Source organism: Stenella coeruleoalba (genome assembly GCF_951394435.1).
Source record: "Stenella coeruleoalba genome assembly, chromosome: 12".
Lineage (NCBI taxonomy): Eukaryota > Metazoa > Chordata > Mammalia > Artiodactyla > Delphinidae > Stenella > Stenella coeruleoalba.
Window position 1 is genome coordinate 63,774,145 of NC_137158.1, and position 15,680 is coordinate 63,789,824.

The 15,680-nt window shown below is 39.5% G+C and overlaps 1 protein-coding gene across 2 annotated transcripts in view; it reads right to left on the bottom strand.

Annotated features, from left to right (window-relative positions):
• The window catches only part of MAP3K5 (mitogen-activated protein kinase kinase kinase 5), a 213,382-nt gene that overhangs the window by 34,853 nt on the left and 162,849 nt on the right, over window positions 1-15,680 (bottom strand). For both annotated transcript variants that reach the window (XM_079938911.1, XM_079938910.1), the window contains exons 15-18: window positions 12,693-12,826; window positions 5,325-5,452; window positions 4,540-4,676; window positions 3,511-3,616 (exon numbers count right to left, since the gene is read on the bottom strand). In XM_079938911.1, coding sequence (XP_079795037.1) covers window positions 3,511-3,616; window positions 4,540-4,676; window positions 5,325-5,452; window positions 12,693-12,826 — 505 coding nt within the window. The remainder of the gene's footprint in view (window positions 1-3,510; window positions 3,617-4,539; window positions 4,677-5,324; window positions 5,453-12,692; window positions 12,827-15,680) is intronic.

A 15,680-nucleotide genomic window follows, 5' to 3' on the forward strand; every position in this document is an offset into this window, starting at 1 on the left:
CTCCTACCCCCAATATCCTCTAAAATATATATATATAATAATAATAATGTAAATAATTTTGGGTGTACGTTATTCTGTAAATCTAACATACGTGGCTTCTGCTGTGAGCCTGTGGTCCACGGATAACAGATTTAATGGGTCAAAGACAGGTCATGAGCCATCAGTATAGACAAACCACCAGAGTTTAGAAGAATAGAAAGAAAAAGAGAGGAGATTTAAAAGGCTTCACGGAATCAGAAAGTCATAGAGTGTGGTATGACGCAAAGAGCATTAAGTGGGGGCCAAGAACTCCGGCTCTAGTTCCGGCTTCGTATATCCCAAGTGGACACTCAATTGCAATTGTCTCATTGGCTCAAACTAGAGGCTAAATTTATACATCTAACCTGCAGTGATTTCTCAAAGTCCAGCAATGAGTCAGGAGTGTGAACAGGAACAGATAATTGCATATCCCTGGCTTCTGATATACTCACACAAATGATATAACCCATCCGAGATGCCATAATGAATTATTTCAAGTTCTGAGGCATTTGCCAAAAGAGCCACTTCAGTATTTTCTGATTCATAACCAAAGTGACAGACATTTTGATAAATACAGGCAACACCTTTTATGAATGCCCCATGCCTGATTTATAGGTGAAAACTGCTACACAAATTTCCTCTAAACAGTTCCTACAAAATCCACTATCAAAGGCTAGAAACTGGCTGTGTTTATAAAAATAAGGAGGGCTTCCCTGATGGTGCAGTGGTTGAGAGTCCGTCTGCCGATGCAGGGGACACGGGTTCGTGCCCCGGTCCAGGAAGATCCCACATGCTGCGGAGCGGCTGGGCCCGTGAGCCATGGCCGCTGAGCCTGCGCGTCCGGAGCCTGTGCTCCGCAACGGGAGAGGCCACAACAGTGAGAGGCCCGCGTACCGCAAAAAAAAAAAAAAGAAGTGCCCAGGGAAGGGCTGCCATGTAAACAGGGCAATCACAGGCCTCACTGAGATGACATCCGAGTTAAGGCTTGAAGGAAGTGAGGGACTGAGCCAGGCAGAGAGTTGGGAGAAGAGTGTTATAGAAGGAAAAGCATGTGCAAAGGCCCTGCAGCAGGACCCCGCCTGGTGTAATGAAGGAAGTGCAGGAAGGCCTGTGCAAGGTGGGAAGGATAGGAAGTGGGTCTAAAAGGTAACAGAATCCGAGTAGGTCTGAGCCTTGTCCATCATTGTAAGGACTCTGGTGTCTATTTACTCAAAAAATAGAAAGCCATTGAGGTCTTTGAGTGATAGGGCTTGAATTATGTTTTTACAGGATTGCTCTGGCCGTGGTGTTGAGGGAAGACCGTAGGGGCAAGAGTGGAAGCAGGGAGAACAGGCTATTGAGGTCATGCAGGTGAGGTGGGAGCTGTGGAAGGAAGGAGGAACTGGTCCAAATTTGGACACATTTTGAAGGCAGAGCCAATAGGTTTCCTTGGTGGATTGAGTTGAAGCGTGAGAAAAGAGAGGCACCATGGATACCTCTAAGTTTGGAGTGGCCAATCGAGACAGAGAAGAGGGTGGGTGGAACAGGTTTCGGGGAGAAGCTAATTCATTCCATTTGGCATGTTAAGTCTAGTTGAATTGCAGCTCTTTTCCTTACTAGATTTGTGACCTCAGGCAAGTTATTTAACCTCTTTGAACCTTAATTTTCTCACCATAGACTGGGAAAATGATACCTAAGGATTAGGGCTGATATATGAATTTCAATGAAATAACATATAATGCACTTAACAGGGATGCAGTAAGCGCTCCACAGGGAGTAGTTGCTGCTGCCTTCCCTCTCACCAAATCACGAAGAAGTCACACAGGTCACTGTCTTTCAACTCAGTTCATCAGAGATTGCCTACACCTGTGCCTTGGCCAGCACTGAGTTAAGTGCTGTGAGGTCTGCACACCCCAGGCCCTCGTGATCAGCGCTGGAGACAGACCCACGCATATGTGTCACACACATCACATCATGAGAGGTCAGTGCAAGAAGTCCAGGCAAAGGGGTCCTGGAGGACTGCTTTACTACAACTTCTCTGGCAATTAAAAAAAAATGTTTTAAAGATAAGCAGCAGATAGTAAATTAACACCTTGCCCAAATCAAGAGTCTGAAACTAAGGATTTTCTTTGCAGAAATTACTGAGTCTTGGCACCATCTAAAGTGACTCTTGCCAAATGGAGGGAGTATGAGGAAAAGAAATGTAAATATATTTAAAGTTGCTAGAAGGATGAAATTTATTTTGTTCAAAAAAATACATTGTAAATGTGTTTAATTCTGTGCCCTGAAATACCCACTGCCGTGAGAGTAGGAATGGGGTCAGAGAATTTGCTGATTGAATGTTCTGAGGCGAAGCCTTATAGACTTTCTCTCTCTCTTCCTTTCCCCTTTCCAGGCTTCCAGAACAGATTCTTCAGCAAGGTGGAGAGAAAGATGGACTGGGCAAGAAGATCAAAGCAAAGAACAAGGGGTAGATTACAAATCTGAGTTCTATCGTTTCTTCTGGGTATGAAGTCCCTTCTCTCTCTCAATCTCCTCATCTGCAAAATGAAGGCCATGCCACCTCCTCACAGAATTCAGAAAGGGGGACATCTGTCCATTTTGCTTTATATTAGACCAAAGATAATTCATTATCTTTTTTTTTTTTTTTGGCCGCACCATGCCACTTGCAGGGTCTTAGTTCCCTGACCAGGGATTGAACCCAGGGCCAAAGCAGTGGAAGCACTGAGTCCTAACCACTGACCGCCAGGGAATTCCCAATAACAAGAACTTAACATTTCATGAGAATTAGCAGAATAATGGAGTGGTAAAAACTTGGAGTGGAGAGCAGGATTGGAGTTCCAGATGTCCTCCCCATAACTGTTGGGCAGTCAATCTCTCTGAGCCTCTGTTTCCTCTTGGCTACTGTCACCTGTTTGGAAATCACTTTGTCTCCACCCTCCCAGGATTTTGCTCCAGCGGCAGCTCAGTAGCTGCATTGCCTAATTTCTCGGGGAAAGTTTTCTCCCCACCCTGCTTCTGAGTTAGTGAGTCACTTCCTTTTTCTGAATTGAAATCTTAGTTATTTATGTGCTGTGTAGGGGAACAGACCACAGGGAGTAAACAGATTAGGAAAGAGGGAACTCACAGTCCAAATGGGAAATGATTAAAGTATAAGTAAGAATCACTGAGAGGCTGGGCTAAAGAAACGTTAAAAAAAGGAATCTTGTCAGGATTATAGTGGTTGTAGACCAACCAGGAGAGAAGTAATGACATGAAAAGAAAAACAAATAACAAATTGAGAGTTAAAAAAAAAATCTTCAGCGGCATTAAGCAGGAGCCTGAGCGAGTCATATAAATACCAGGTAAGAAATGGGCCAGATCAAATTCTCTATAACATTTTTCAGGGCATCAAAAGATATCAACATTAATGTTGGTGAGAACACAGCCTAAATTTCTCTCTCACATTATGCTCAAATGCAGCAACTATTTCTTTAATTACATGAGGTCTCTATCATCATTGCAAAAACATACCAGTAAAAGTTTCAGTACATGGATTTATGCCAGCAAGCCTCTTTGATGTCCCGAAATCAGAGATCTTGAGAACACCACTATAGGTATTAATCAACACATTGTCACCCTAGAGAAGACAGAATTTTAATCAAAAATGTTATCTTTCTTCCAATATTGTTTGTTGTTGGCTTGAAAGTCTAGTAAGTAAAGGTGTCCTTACAGCAAAAAGGACACTGATTGTATACTCTTCCTTAATAGTTAATCTCAGTAGTGAATTCTCGACACCACTTTCGTTTACATATTATCAGTTCACAATTTGCTACTCAGGTCACAAGGTCAAACGAGGTTTACAGATAGTAGGGGCTATTTGTGTGTGATATGGGTATGATAACTTACAATATTTTTAACTTCTCAATCACTTTCCTTTCTTTTCTATGTTGTTTTACTTTTTTCCTGGAATATTTAGGGGCAGCACAAATAAATGGGTATTTGGGTTGGTTTTAGGGTAGTAATATTAACTTACTTTCAATAGTCCAGACTTTGTCATAAATTTACTAGTTCTGAATCTTCCCTTTTTAAGGAGAATTTCATAAATTATCTAATTTTAGTTCAACACATGAGTATATGATACTTGTGAGAAGTGGGGATTTTATTTTTTCCTTCTAACTATTCATCCATTAATTGAACAAATATTTACTGAGTAGTAAGTATACAAAGATTAACCAGCCTGTAAGCCTCTCGGGAGCAAGGACCGTATCCTGTTTAACTTTGTTCTGCTGAGCCACCAGTCCCACAGGGCACCTGAAACAGGGCCAGGCATATAGTGCAAACTGAATCTTTTTTGGTTGAACATGGTTAAGGGGTTTATTCCTTGAGTAGAAGAGATAAGACATGAATATCAATAACTGACTCAGGGCAGAGTGATATATTTCTGCTGTTTCTAGGATTTACTTATCATTCCAAATTGCTACCCATAAGACAATATGACTTTTGCAAATAAAACAATTACTCATCAGGGAACTTAGGAGAATGAATCCTAGCTCATCCTACCTTTATATCCCGGTGAACTATCTGATTGTCATGGAGGTATTTTAATCCTTCCAGTATTTGCTTGGTATAAAAGCCAATTGTTTGCTCGTTGTCTTTCAGTGGGCCCCATTTGGAACGAAGGAGAGCTGAAAGACTTCCTGTAAGTAGGGAGAGACAGTGGATAAAATCTTATCCAAATGAACTCTTTAAAGCACATTAATAATGTACCATGAATTTAAGCTAACATTTATTGGTTATTAACAGTGGCCCAGGTACCATACTAGATACAGTACTTGGGCTCAAATATAAATAGGAAAGTGTCCCTGCTCTGAAGATGGTCATTATCAAACACAGTCAAAGACCGCTCAGTTTGCTAACCTTAATCCAAGTCACGATGATTGATACAAAAACAGTTCTGATACTTATTTATTGTCCCCTGATAAACTGTAAGGTAATGTCATATGTCAAATTTTTCTGTACATTTAGACAAATTAAGACCTGTAAACTAGTAAATCCCATTCAATTTTACTCCTCTTCAAGGCCCTAGAAACATATATTTTTTTAAGTAAGTTGTTTTCTGAGGTTTTCCTATACTTTATTTATTTATTTTTATTGAGATATAGTTGATGTACCATATTATATAAGTTTCAGGTGTACAACATAGTGATTCATAATTTTTAAAGGTTACATTCCATTTATAGTTATAAAATATTGGCTATAATCCCTGTGTTGTACAATATATCCTTGTAGCTTATTTATACATAGAAGAAACTTACACTTTTTAAAGAAAGAAAACCATCTCTTACCCCCTGGGACCTGCTCCATGAAGATTTTAATGAAACCACTCTCACTGAAAGAGCCCAGATACTGAACAATATTTTTGTGCTTCAGATGCTTATGCAGTGCTATTTCTTCATGTAGGGGCTGGGAGTATCTGAAAGACATGCAAATGCCAGTGAGCTAATTATGTAGCCAGACTTTTGTGTAAAAATTTAAGCAATACAAATGGAAAATTCCCATATATGAAATCAAATATGACCATCTAAGGCCTTTATTTCTCATCACATAAATTCTGTGAAGTTGGAACCCTGGTAGGGTCTAAGGGGAAATGTGTCAGGTGTTCTGTATATATTAACTCATTTCTCACAACAAGCCCATGAGAAGGTACTACTAAGACGTCCATGTTACAGATAAGGAAATTGATTCACAGAGAGGATAACTAACCTGCCCAAGATCTCGAGGCTAGTAAGTGAAAGAGCTAAGATTTGAACCCAGGAAAACTGAAATCATCCACACAGCTCACTGTCCACATTAACATGACCTTCTATTCCACTGGCTTCATAAGTTTATTATTCCAGGAGATTCTTGCTCAGGAAGATAAAAATTGCAAATAATTTTAATATTCATTCCAGAACTTACTGAAAGGCCCAGCAACTCTTCAGTAGGAAACATAAAACCATTATATGCCAAGCCTCCTTAATTCTATTCTATCCAATTCTATTCTATCATAATTTTTTTACCCAATCCTAACCGAGCCTCCATACCGAAAGACCAGTTTTAGACCAGACCTCAAAATCATGTACTTGGTATATACTGCTTTATCAAATTATAAGATGAAAGTGTTTTGTATTTCTAGAACAGACAGAACAACACTTTTTTTTTTTTTAATTTTTGTTGGAGTATAGTTGCCTTACAATATTGTGTTAGTGTCTACTGTACAGCAAAGTGAATCAGCTATACATATACATATATCCCCTCTTTTTTGTATTTCCTTCCCATTTAGGTCACCACAGAGCACAGAGCAGAGTTCCCTGTGCTATACAGTAGGTTCTCACTTGTTACCTATTTTATATATAATATCAATAGTGTATATATGTCAATCCCAATCTCCCAATTCATCCCCCCCTTCCCCTTTGGTACCCATACATTTTTTTTGAATTTTATTTATTTTTTATACAGCAAGTTCTTATTAGTTATCTATTTTATACATATTAGTGTATACATGTCAATCCCAATCTCCCAACTCATCCCACCCCCTTCCCCCCACCCTCCACTTTCCCCGCTTGGTGTCCATGTTTGTTCTCTACATCTGTGTCTCTATTTCTGCTTTGTAAATAAGATCATCATACAGAGTGAAGTCAGAAAGAGAAAAACAAATATCATATATTAATGCATATATGTGGAATCAGAACAACACTTTTGATGATTATCTGAAGTACTATGAAGTTTGTAGGCTCTTAACAATCCTGAATATTAATATACCATCATATATTATATTACTATAATTATTGTATAACTAACTGTGGTAGGATGTCAGCAACGATAAACATAAACAGAGACTCAAAGCTATTCCCTAATTTTTTTCTGTCGTACAATGGAGGCTACAGGTATGAAAGGCATTAACCACTAAAACATAAAATACAAGTGTACTGCCTCATAATTTGCTTCAGTTCTACATGTAAGAAATGCTCAGATCTTATAATGGCAAATCCATATAAGGAGAATGGATTTTTTTTGAATGCCAGTAAGAAATACTAGAATCAGTTAGTATTGAATAATATATTAGTAGGTTACAAAAAACCCAAATTCATTTAATTAATTAATTTTAAAATATATTTTACAAATTTATTTACTTATTTATTTATTGGCCATGCTGCCAAGCTTGTGGGATCTTAGTTCCCTGACCAGGGATTGAACCCAGGCTCTGGCAGTGAAAGCGCTGAGTCCTAACCACTGGACTGCCAGGGAATTCCTACAAATTCATTTAATTTAAACAAACTTTTATATTCTGTGAAATATTACTCAGAAAGCTGCCAACAACAACGAAAAATTGACTTGTATATTAGATTTTTTACTAATTTTAGTTTTCTTTAGAATTGCTCTAGGAACTAAAGGCTGGTATTAAACTAACCCCCTTAACAAGGTATCAATTAGGGACAACACCATTTTGAATATTGCTTGAATGAGTTAACACAAGAAATACCAGTGTTACCAAGAAGATCCTTAGGTAATGACTCTCAACTATGAAGACATTTACAAGTTACTTTTTCCATGGAGTTTAAAACAATTTATTAACACTAATTACTAAGATTGCTCTTGCTATGCATGAAATAAAATAGTGGCAATATTGGGCCAATTCTATAGATTTGATAGATCAAGATGCCTAAATTATCTGAAGCAAGAGGCTAACTCAGTTTATGATAATTAAAGGGCTCCCACCCCTGACACTCTATTATATATCAATCACAAATGTTTAAATATAAGATCCTGGAGAAACAAATGTACTACACACACTCCTCCTTACGTAACCAAAGGATAGCTCAAAGTTCCAATAATAGTCAGGATTCATCCTGGCTAAGAAAAAGAACTTTTCTCCAATATGGAAATGATTAGTAACACCTAGCAATTCTCACTAAATGTAAGTGAAAGTTTAAGTATCAAGCACTGAATTAGCATGAAATTATAATTTGCTCAGGTCAATAAGCAATGTTCGTCTACAGGAATTACAAAAAAAATCCCGTTTCTTTTCAATTAGCTGTGACAATGGAAAGAAGAAATGGTACAGATAGAGATACACGCATTTAGTTTTGAAAAATTATTAAGTCATACATGTCTCCAGAGCACCTCTGCTGAGTCAAATTCCCACTACAACCATCCAAAGCAGTGGTTCCCAACCTCGGCTGGACATTTGTATCTCCCGGAAGGATTTTTAAAAATATCAATGCCCACGACCCACCCCAGAATTCTGAGGGGTAGGGCCTGAGTATCAGTAAAGTTCCCCAAATGGCTCTAGTATACAGCTGGGTGGAAATACCTGATCTAAGTTAATAGTTGAGGGGTGTGTAGAATGTTAGCGGAAGCCAACCTGAGATGAACAACTAGCTGAGACAGACTATGAGAGTGTCCGTAAAATGCACCAGCTCGCTCTTATGACGACTGTGATGCTCTAACGAAGCGTTTTTAGAATGTGAGGGAAACACAGAAGAAGCTGTTTTTGTTGCTATGATCCTTCACCCCAGATGGCAGTGGTTACTATATGCTGGATTACGCATTATTCATACCCATTCTACCATCTTAGCAATTATCCTTTGTAACTGCTACCAAAAGCAACCTGGAAAAACCTCTCCAGGTCACAAAGGTAGAAATACCTTTGTGTGCTATATCTCACGATAACATGATAGACTTCACTGCAATCTTCTTTTAGAGGTAACAAAAAGATGTCCCACACTAGTTGTTCAAGAGAAGGGCTTGTCACACAAGTATTTTCAAACAACCCATATTATACCAAACGGATCTTTATTGGTGTTGGTGTACTCTGTGTGTGCACAGTGGCAGCTGAATAAACTTAAGCTACAAAGATAGTTTTAAAAGTGGTTTCCTTCCAAGTACCTATTTAAATTTATCTGGTGGTGGGAAAGGAGGTGATGTTGCTGCAGATTAGTGAGCTTGCTGCAGCAATTTGATAGTGACAACACTTTAAAATCTTGTATTGCTTAAAAATCCACTCTATGTATATAATACTTAAGAACCTATAGGAATATTTAACAAAAATTTTAATATGACAAATTTATGTATATTCCCTTAGGTATTTAATGAATAGTTTCTATCACCATCCCGTAAGAACTCATATATATGTCTCATGAACTAACCAAGGGGAAACTGCAAAAATACCACAGAAAACATAAAATTGAATTTACTGTCTGCCTATCTAATATCTGTTCTTCCCTCTTTTTATGATTTTGTTTGGAGAAACAACTGGCCAACTTAAAAGCTATGGAGTTTCTAGCCTCCTTTGTAGTTATGGGTGTCCACTTTTGGCCAATGAAACAGAAGCGAAAGTATGCTGGACATTTCTGAGAAACTTTGTTTTCCTTTTTCCTCTTCCTGCCTGGAATGCAGATATGGAGGCTGAAGGCACAGTGGCCCCTTGTCACAGTCATGCACCAAGGATGGAGACTAAGGATGGAGAAGCAGAAAGAGCGCTGAGGCCTGGGACACTGGATGCATGGGAAAGAAAGGTGTTTTTTTTCAGCTTGGGGTAATCAGAGAAGGCGTCTCTGAGGGCCTGAGAATTGAACTGGGACCTAACTGATGAAAATGAGGCAATCCTGCCAAAATCTGGGGACTGAGCCTTGGTGGGCCTGATGGACAGAGAGAGGACAGCGTGGCTGCAATAGAGAAGGTGAGGCCCCAGAGGGAGGCAGATGTCTATGCTAAGGGTTCTGGAAGGGTGGAGTAGGAGTGGAGGAAAGAGTGAAGTGATCTTGGAGAGCCAGCAGTGAGTGGGCTTGAAGAGATCTTAGTTCTCTACACAGAAGTCGAACCTGGGTAGCCTGGATGAAAACCAGGAATCCTAGCTGCTAGTCCACCAGGGGCTAGAGGCTAGAAGCAAAGTTCCCCTGGTTCTTGTCCCCGTTTGAAAGCAAGAATGTTTCAAGGAGGCAAAAACTGTAAAACAGGCACAAAGTTTATTATTAGAGACACAGCACAACAAGTGGGAGAGCACACTAAGAACCATTTGTTTATTTAAGACAGAAGCAAGGCAGAAATACACACCCAGAGAGAAAGGGTACAGGCGTCCTCTCTAAAGAGGAGGAGTGCAGTAAAGAGGTGATTTAAATCACTCATATAGGACAGTCCTTCCAGGTCTTTGTTTACCTTTGGCCAATTACCTTGTTTCTTTTTTCACACCTGACCTGTTCCCCAACATGCGTGCACAATTTTTTGCTAAGATGGATTCCACTGCAGAGGCCTGTGGGTGCATGTCCACACTTATTATGGGGTGGTGCCCCCTCCCTTTTTGACCCCCAAGGAGGCTTCCTTCCTGTGCATGTGCAGACTGGGAAGTTTTCCCTGACCTTAGGAGTGGTCATCTTATCTCTTTACCTCAGCAGAGTTCAGCTCCGGCCACTAATTTTGTCCTTCGAGTGTCTAGGGAAAACAAGGCTTCAATTTTACTCCACTTGACAAACACCAGCTGTCCAGCCCAGGGGCCCATCTATCTCCTACCTCAAATGCAGAGACTAGTTATGAATCAGTTGCAGTAAGGAGTCTGCGTGGGAAACCCGAAGGCTTAGACTGGTGATGGGAAAGAGTGGAAAAATTCAGAAAGCATTAGAGGTTGAGACAACAGTAGAACTCATGATGGAGTAACATAAACTGAGACAGAGAGGAATCCAAATGAATTCTAGTAGCCTCAACACCTGGATGGGTGGGGTGAGATTAACTGAGATAGGGAATCCTGCAGGTCAAGTACATTTGAGGGTAAAAACTCCATGGTTCAGCTTGGGCCATGTTAACCTTGAGATGCCTTTTAGATTTACAAGTGGAGAGGTTGGGTAAACATAGGAGTGGCCTTTCTGAAGAAAGCCAATCACGTGACTGTACCACGGTGGCCAAATACCGTGAACTTGAGGGGCAGCCCAAATAAATCCATGATGTAGCCCAGCATTGAAGTTTGGCCGCATAAGAAATGTTGCAACAAGAGACTCGATCCAATTCTCTCTCTTTCAGAGTCTGAATCCACAACATGTAGAAAATGTAAATAATTGATTGTAGGAGCAGCTACCTTACAAAGAGAAGCCGTAAGAAAAGCTATGAGGCAGCAGAAATCATGAGATTGAGAGAAGAGAGAATCGTTGTTTGGAGAAACAAATGGTAGGACAGAGCACTGGAGCACGGGGCAGCAGATAACCCGGCCACCACAGCTGCCCTGCTCCCCGCACAACTTTCTTGTTCCTAAAAACCATTCCATCTTCCTCAAGGCCCCATTATGTGTGGTTCAAACCATTTCCTCAAATATTTCTTCTCCTTCTCTTTTCTTTCTGGTATTCCCTTTAGGTATGTCACACCTTTTATAGTCAACTCACAGTTTTTGGATGTTCTGTTCAAGTTTTTCAGTCTTTTTTTCTCTTTGCTTATCAGTTTCGAATGTTTCTATCGACATATCCTCAAACTCATTTCTGTTACAGAGTTTTTCACCTCTAGCATTTCTTTTCCATTCTTTCTTAGCATTTCCATCTCTCCATTTACACTGACATCTGTTCTTGAATGTTTTCTACTTTTTCCAGTAGAGCCCTTAGCGTATTAATCACAGTTGTTTTAAATTTGCCAGTCTGATAATTCCAACATCCCTGTCATATCTGAGTCTGGTTCTAATGCCTGCTCTGTGTCTTCAAACTGTATTTGCTGCCTTTCAGTATGCTTTGTAAAAAAACCCAAAACAAACAAACAAAAAAAGCTGTGGAAATCTGGACATGATGTATTAGGTAAAAAGAACTCTGCTAAATAGACCCTTAGTGGTATGGTGTTGAGGTGTGGGGTGAGGGGAAGCATTGTTCTGTGGTTTTGTGAATTAGTCTCTTGTCTTTTAGAGAGCCTGCACTGCCGAGCCGTGAACTTCACAAATGTTTCTCAGTCCCCGCTTCGGTGGAATAGGATGGCTAGAGGGGCCTGGGGTTGGGCATGTCTCTTCCCCTAGGTTAGTTAGGCTCTGATGACACAGAGTTTAGGCTCTGGTAGAATAGTTTCTCTTGAGGGCAGGCCTTGTTAAGAACAGGTGTATTTCCAAATGGTTATTTCCCCTCTACCTCCGCAGGAAGCCTGGGGAAGGGGACTTTCTCTGACATTCTTTGTGAGGATCTGATAGGGCTTCTGCCCTACAACTGTGTCTCCAATGTGGGGAGCAGTGGTTTGTCCTGTGACGTCGCTTTTCCAACGGCTCAGAAAAAGTAAGAGTTGTTGATTTCTCCGTTTGTTCAGCTCTCCACTTGCTGTTTAGGACGGAGTGCTGACTTCCAACGTCATTACATGTCTGACCGGAAACTGGAACCCCTGGTTCAAACCATTTCTGCTGGTGCTTATTCCCCATCTATCTAGATAATAAACCAACCATGATCCAGCATAACCTGAGCCCAACACACGCAGGACTATTCTCTTTTCTTCTCTTTGAAAGTCCTGTCCTTGTTACCTCGGAGATGCCATCCTTCCCCACTAAAGTGTTGTGCTTGAATCACTGAATGATGCAGCAGCTAAGCCTCACAGGGAGCTAACTAAAGCCATGGAGTTTTCAGACACAGTTTCATTAATTAGAATATTACCAAAATATTTTTTAAAATGCTATTAACAACCAAAATACCTTAGAAAACAGCTTTCATTAGTCACAATTACTGTACCTGCTATCTCTCTCTGGGATTTCCTTAATGGCGATTCTGACTTGGTTGCTCATATCTCGACCTGCATAAACTATCCCATAAGTGCCTTTTCCTAAAACGACTCTGTCACCATTTTCGTCATATTCATAGTCATACTACAAAAGGAAAAAGGGGGAGAGAAGATTGAAAATTAGTTGCAGTCCACATTTTAAACATCAACTTTTTCCAAGAGCATTTTTTCTTATTTTAGCAAATGGCTTTAACAAGGGAAAGAATAAGACGAAGTTCAAAGCAGCAGCTTCAAGAGCCAAAATACAGACTCAACATAGAGCGTAGTGTGTTCGTATTTTCACAACTGTTATGAATAGAGGGGGGACTGTATTTAAATCTGTAAAGGTGCTTCTCCAAAAGCCCACTTGGAGTTTTTCTACCCACTGAGTCCTGGTTTTCACTGATTCTGGAGGTGAGTATGATTAGCATCAACGTCTATCAATAGCTATCATATCTCATTAACCTTTCTTTTGTTTTTCAGCTTTTGGTACTATGAAAGTATTTCACACTCTGCCAGGGGAATAAAACCACTGAAAGGCTTTGCTTAAGAGGAAAATTTTGAGGTCCTACTGGTTGACAATAATAAAATAAGGATTATTTGTACTTCAGCCCCGATTCCCAATTCCCCAGATTAAAAAACATTTTAAAAATAAAAATGAAGGAAAAATTTCATTTTTGATGTAAAAAGGAAATATTTACAGCCCTAAACCCCAAAGCGTCAAGCGTGTCAGTTGAATATGGAAAATGGATCAAATGAAAGGGGTATAGTGACATTTCATAGGGAGGGACCTTCTCAGACCTGGAGGTGTCACCCAGAAAGGCACATCTTTTGTTGTTGTTTTGTTGTTAAACTACAGGATTCAGGGTCATCAAATGATCAAGCCAAGTGTCTGTAGAAACCCAATGTAAAACTACAAACCAGCAGGGGAGACCATAAGCACAAGCTCCTTCTTTTGTCTACATTTTGCTAGAGTATAAAACTGGCAGCATATAGCTAGGTTCAACTCACCGAAGAGTTTGAGTTAGCCATTAAAAAAAACCTGATTTCTAACATTCATAAACCTGCAAAGTTAACTTTAAAACAAAAAAATCATCCAAAAGAGGATAATGATCTGACACTCACTAACAACATAGCCTTAAAATATACAGAGCTGACAAAATTACAGAGAAAAATAGACAAATATAAATCACAATAGGTTTTAATAGAACTCTTTTAGAAACCAATATATCTAGCAGACAAATTCAAAATAGAGACCCTAATGGCACAAATAACAAGTTTGGTATAACAAATACAGAGAGAACCCTGTATCCAGATATAAATTCCTTTTGTGCATATATGAAAGACGTAAAATAATTAGTCACATATTAAGCCACAAAGAAAATTTAGACAAATTTCAAAGAATAACTATCATAAAAACCATGATCTTTGACTATAAGATATTAAAAATAAGATAGCCAAAAACTATGTTTGAAAACTGACTATTACAGTTTAAAATTATCAAGGGATTAAAAGTAAATGATCATGGGAATTACAAAATAGTTGAAAAGAATGACAAGGAGATGAAAAATTTCATGGCTTTAAAGAATTGCATTAGATATAGACACTATGGAGAACAGTACGGAGCTTCCATAAAAACCTAAAAATAGAACTACCATACAACCCAGCAATCCCACTACTGGGCACATATGCTGAGAAAACCATAATTCAAAAAGAGTCATGTACCACAATGTTCATTGCAGCCCTATTTACAATAGCCAGGACATGGAAGCAACCTAAGTGTCCATCGACAGAAGAATGGGTAAAGAAGGTGTGGCACATATATACAATGGAATATTACTCAGCCATAAAAAGAAACAAAATTGAGTTATTTGTAGTGAGGTGGATGGACCTAGAGACTGTCAAACAGAGTGAAGTAAGTCAGAAAGAGAAAAACAAATACTGTATGCTAACACATATATATGGAATCTAAAAAAAAATGGTAATGAAGAACCTAGGGGCAGGACAGGAATAAAGACGTAGACATAGGGAATGCACTTGAGGACACGGGGAGGGGGAAGGGTAAGCTGGGACAAAGTGAGAGAGTGGCATGGACATATATACACTACCAAATCTAAAATAGACAGCTAGTGGGAAGCAGCTGCATAGCACAGGGAGATCAGCTTGGTGCTTTGTGTCCACGTAGAGGGGTGGGATAGGGAGGGTGGGAGGGAGACGCAAGAGGGAGGAGATATGGGGATATATGTATACGTATAGCTGATTCACTTTGTTATAAAGCAGAAACTAACACACCATTGTAAAGCAATTATATACTCCAATAAAGATGTTAAAAAAAAAGAATTGCATTAGAAAAGAAAGAAAAATTTTAAATGATCAAGTTAAGTGGTCAGTCAAGAAAATACAAAAAAGAAGAATATATTACTATCCAAAGACAGTAGAATAAGTTTCTGGTTTTGGCAATACAGTAGGCTAGGTATGTGAAAATGTTGGGCTTCCCTGGTGGCGCAGTGGTTAAGAATCCACCTGCCAATGCAGGGGACACGGGTTTGATCCCTGGTCCGGGAAGATCCCACACGCTGTGGAGCAACTAAGTCTGTGCGCCACAACTACTGAGCCTGTGCTCTAGAGCCCACGAGCCACAACTACAGAGCCCGTATGCCACAACTACTGAAGCCCGTGCACCTAGAGCCTGTGCTCCACACCATAACGAAGAGTAGCCCCCACTCACCGCAACTAGAGAAAGCCTGTACGCAGCAATGAAGACCCAATGCAGCCAATAAATAAATAAAATATAAAAAAACATTATCATTTAAAAAAAAAAAGAAAATGTTCCTGTCCAAAATACCTAGATAAAATAAAATACTTTTATTGCCTAGCCAGGCTTATAAAAACATAAAGAAGACTTCAAGGAGCTAGAGATTAAGAGGAAAAGGAACACTAAAGGGATAATCACAAGAAAT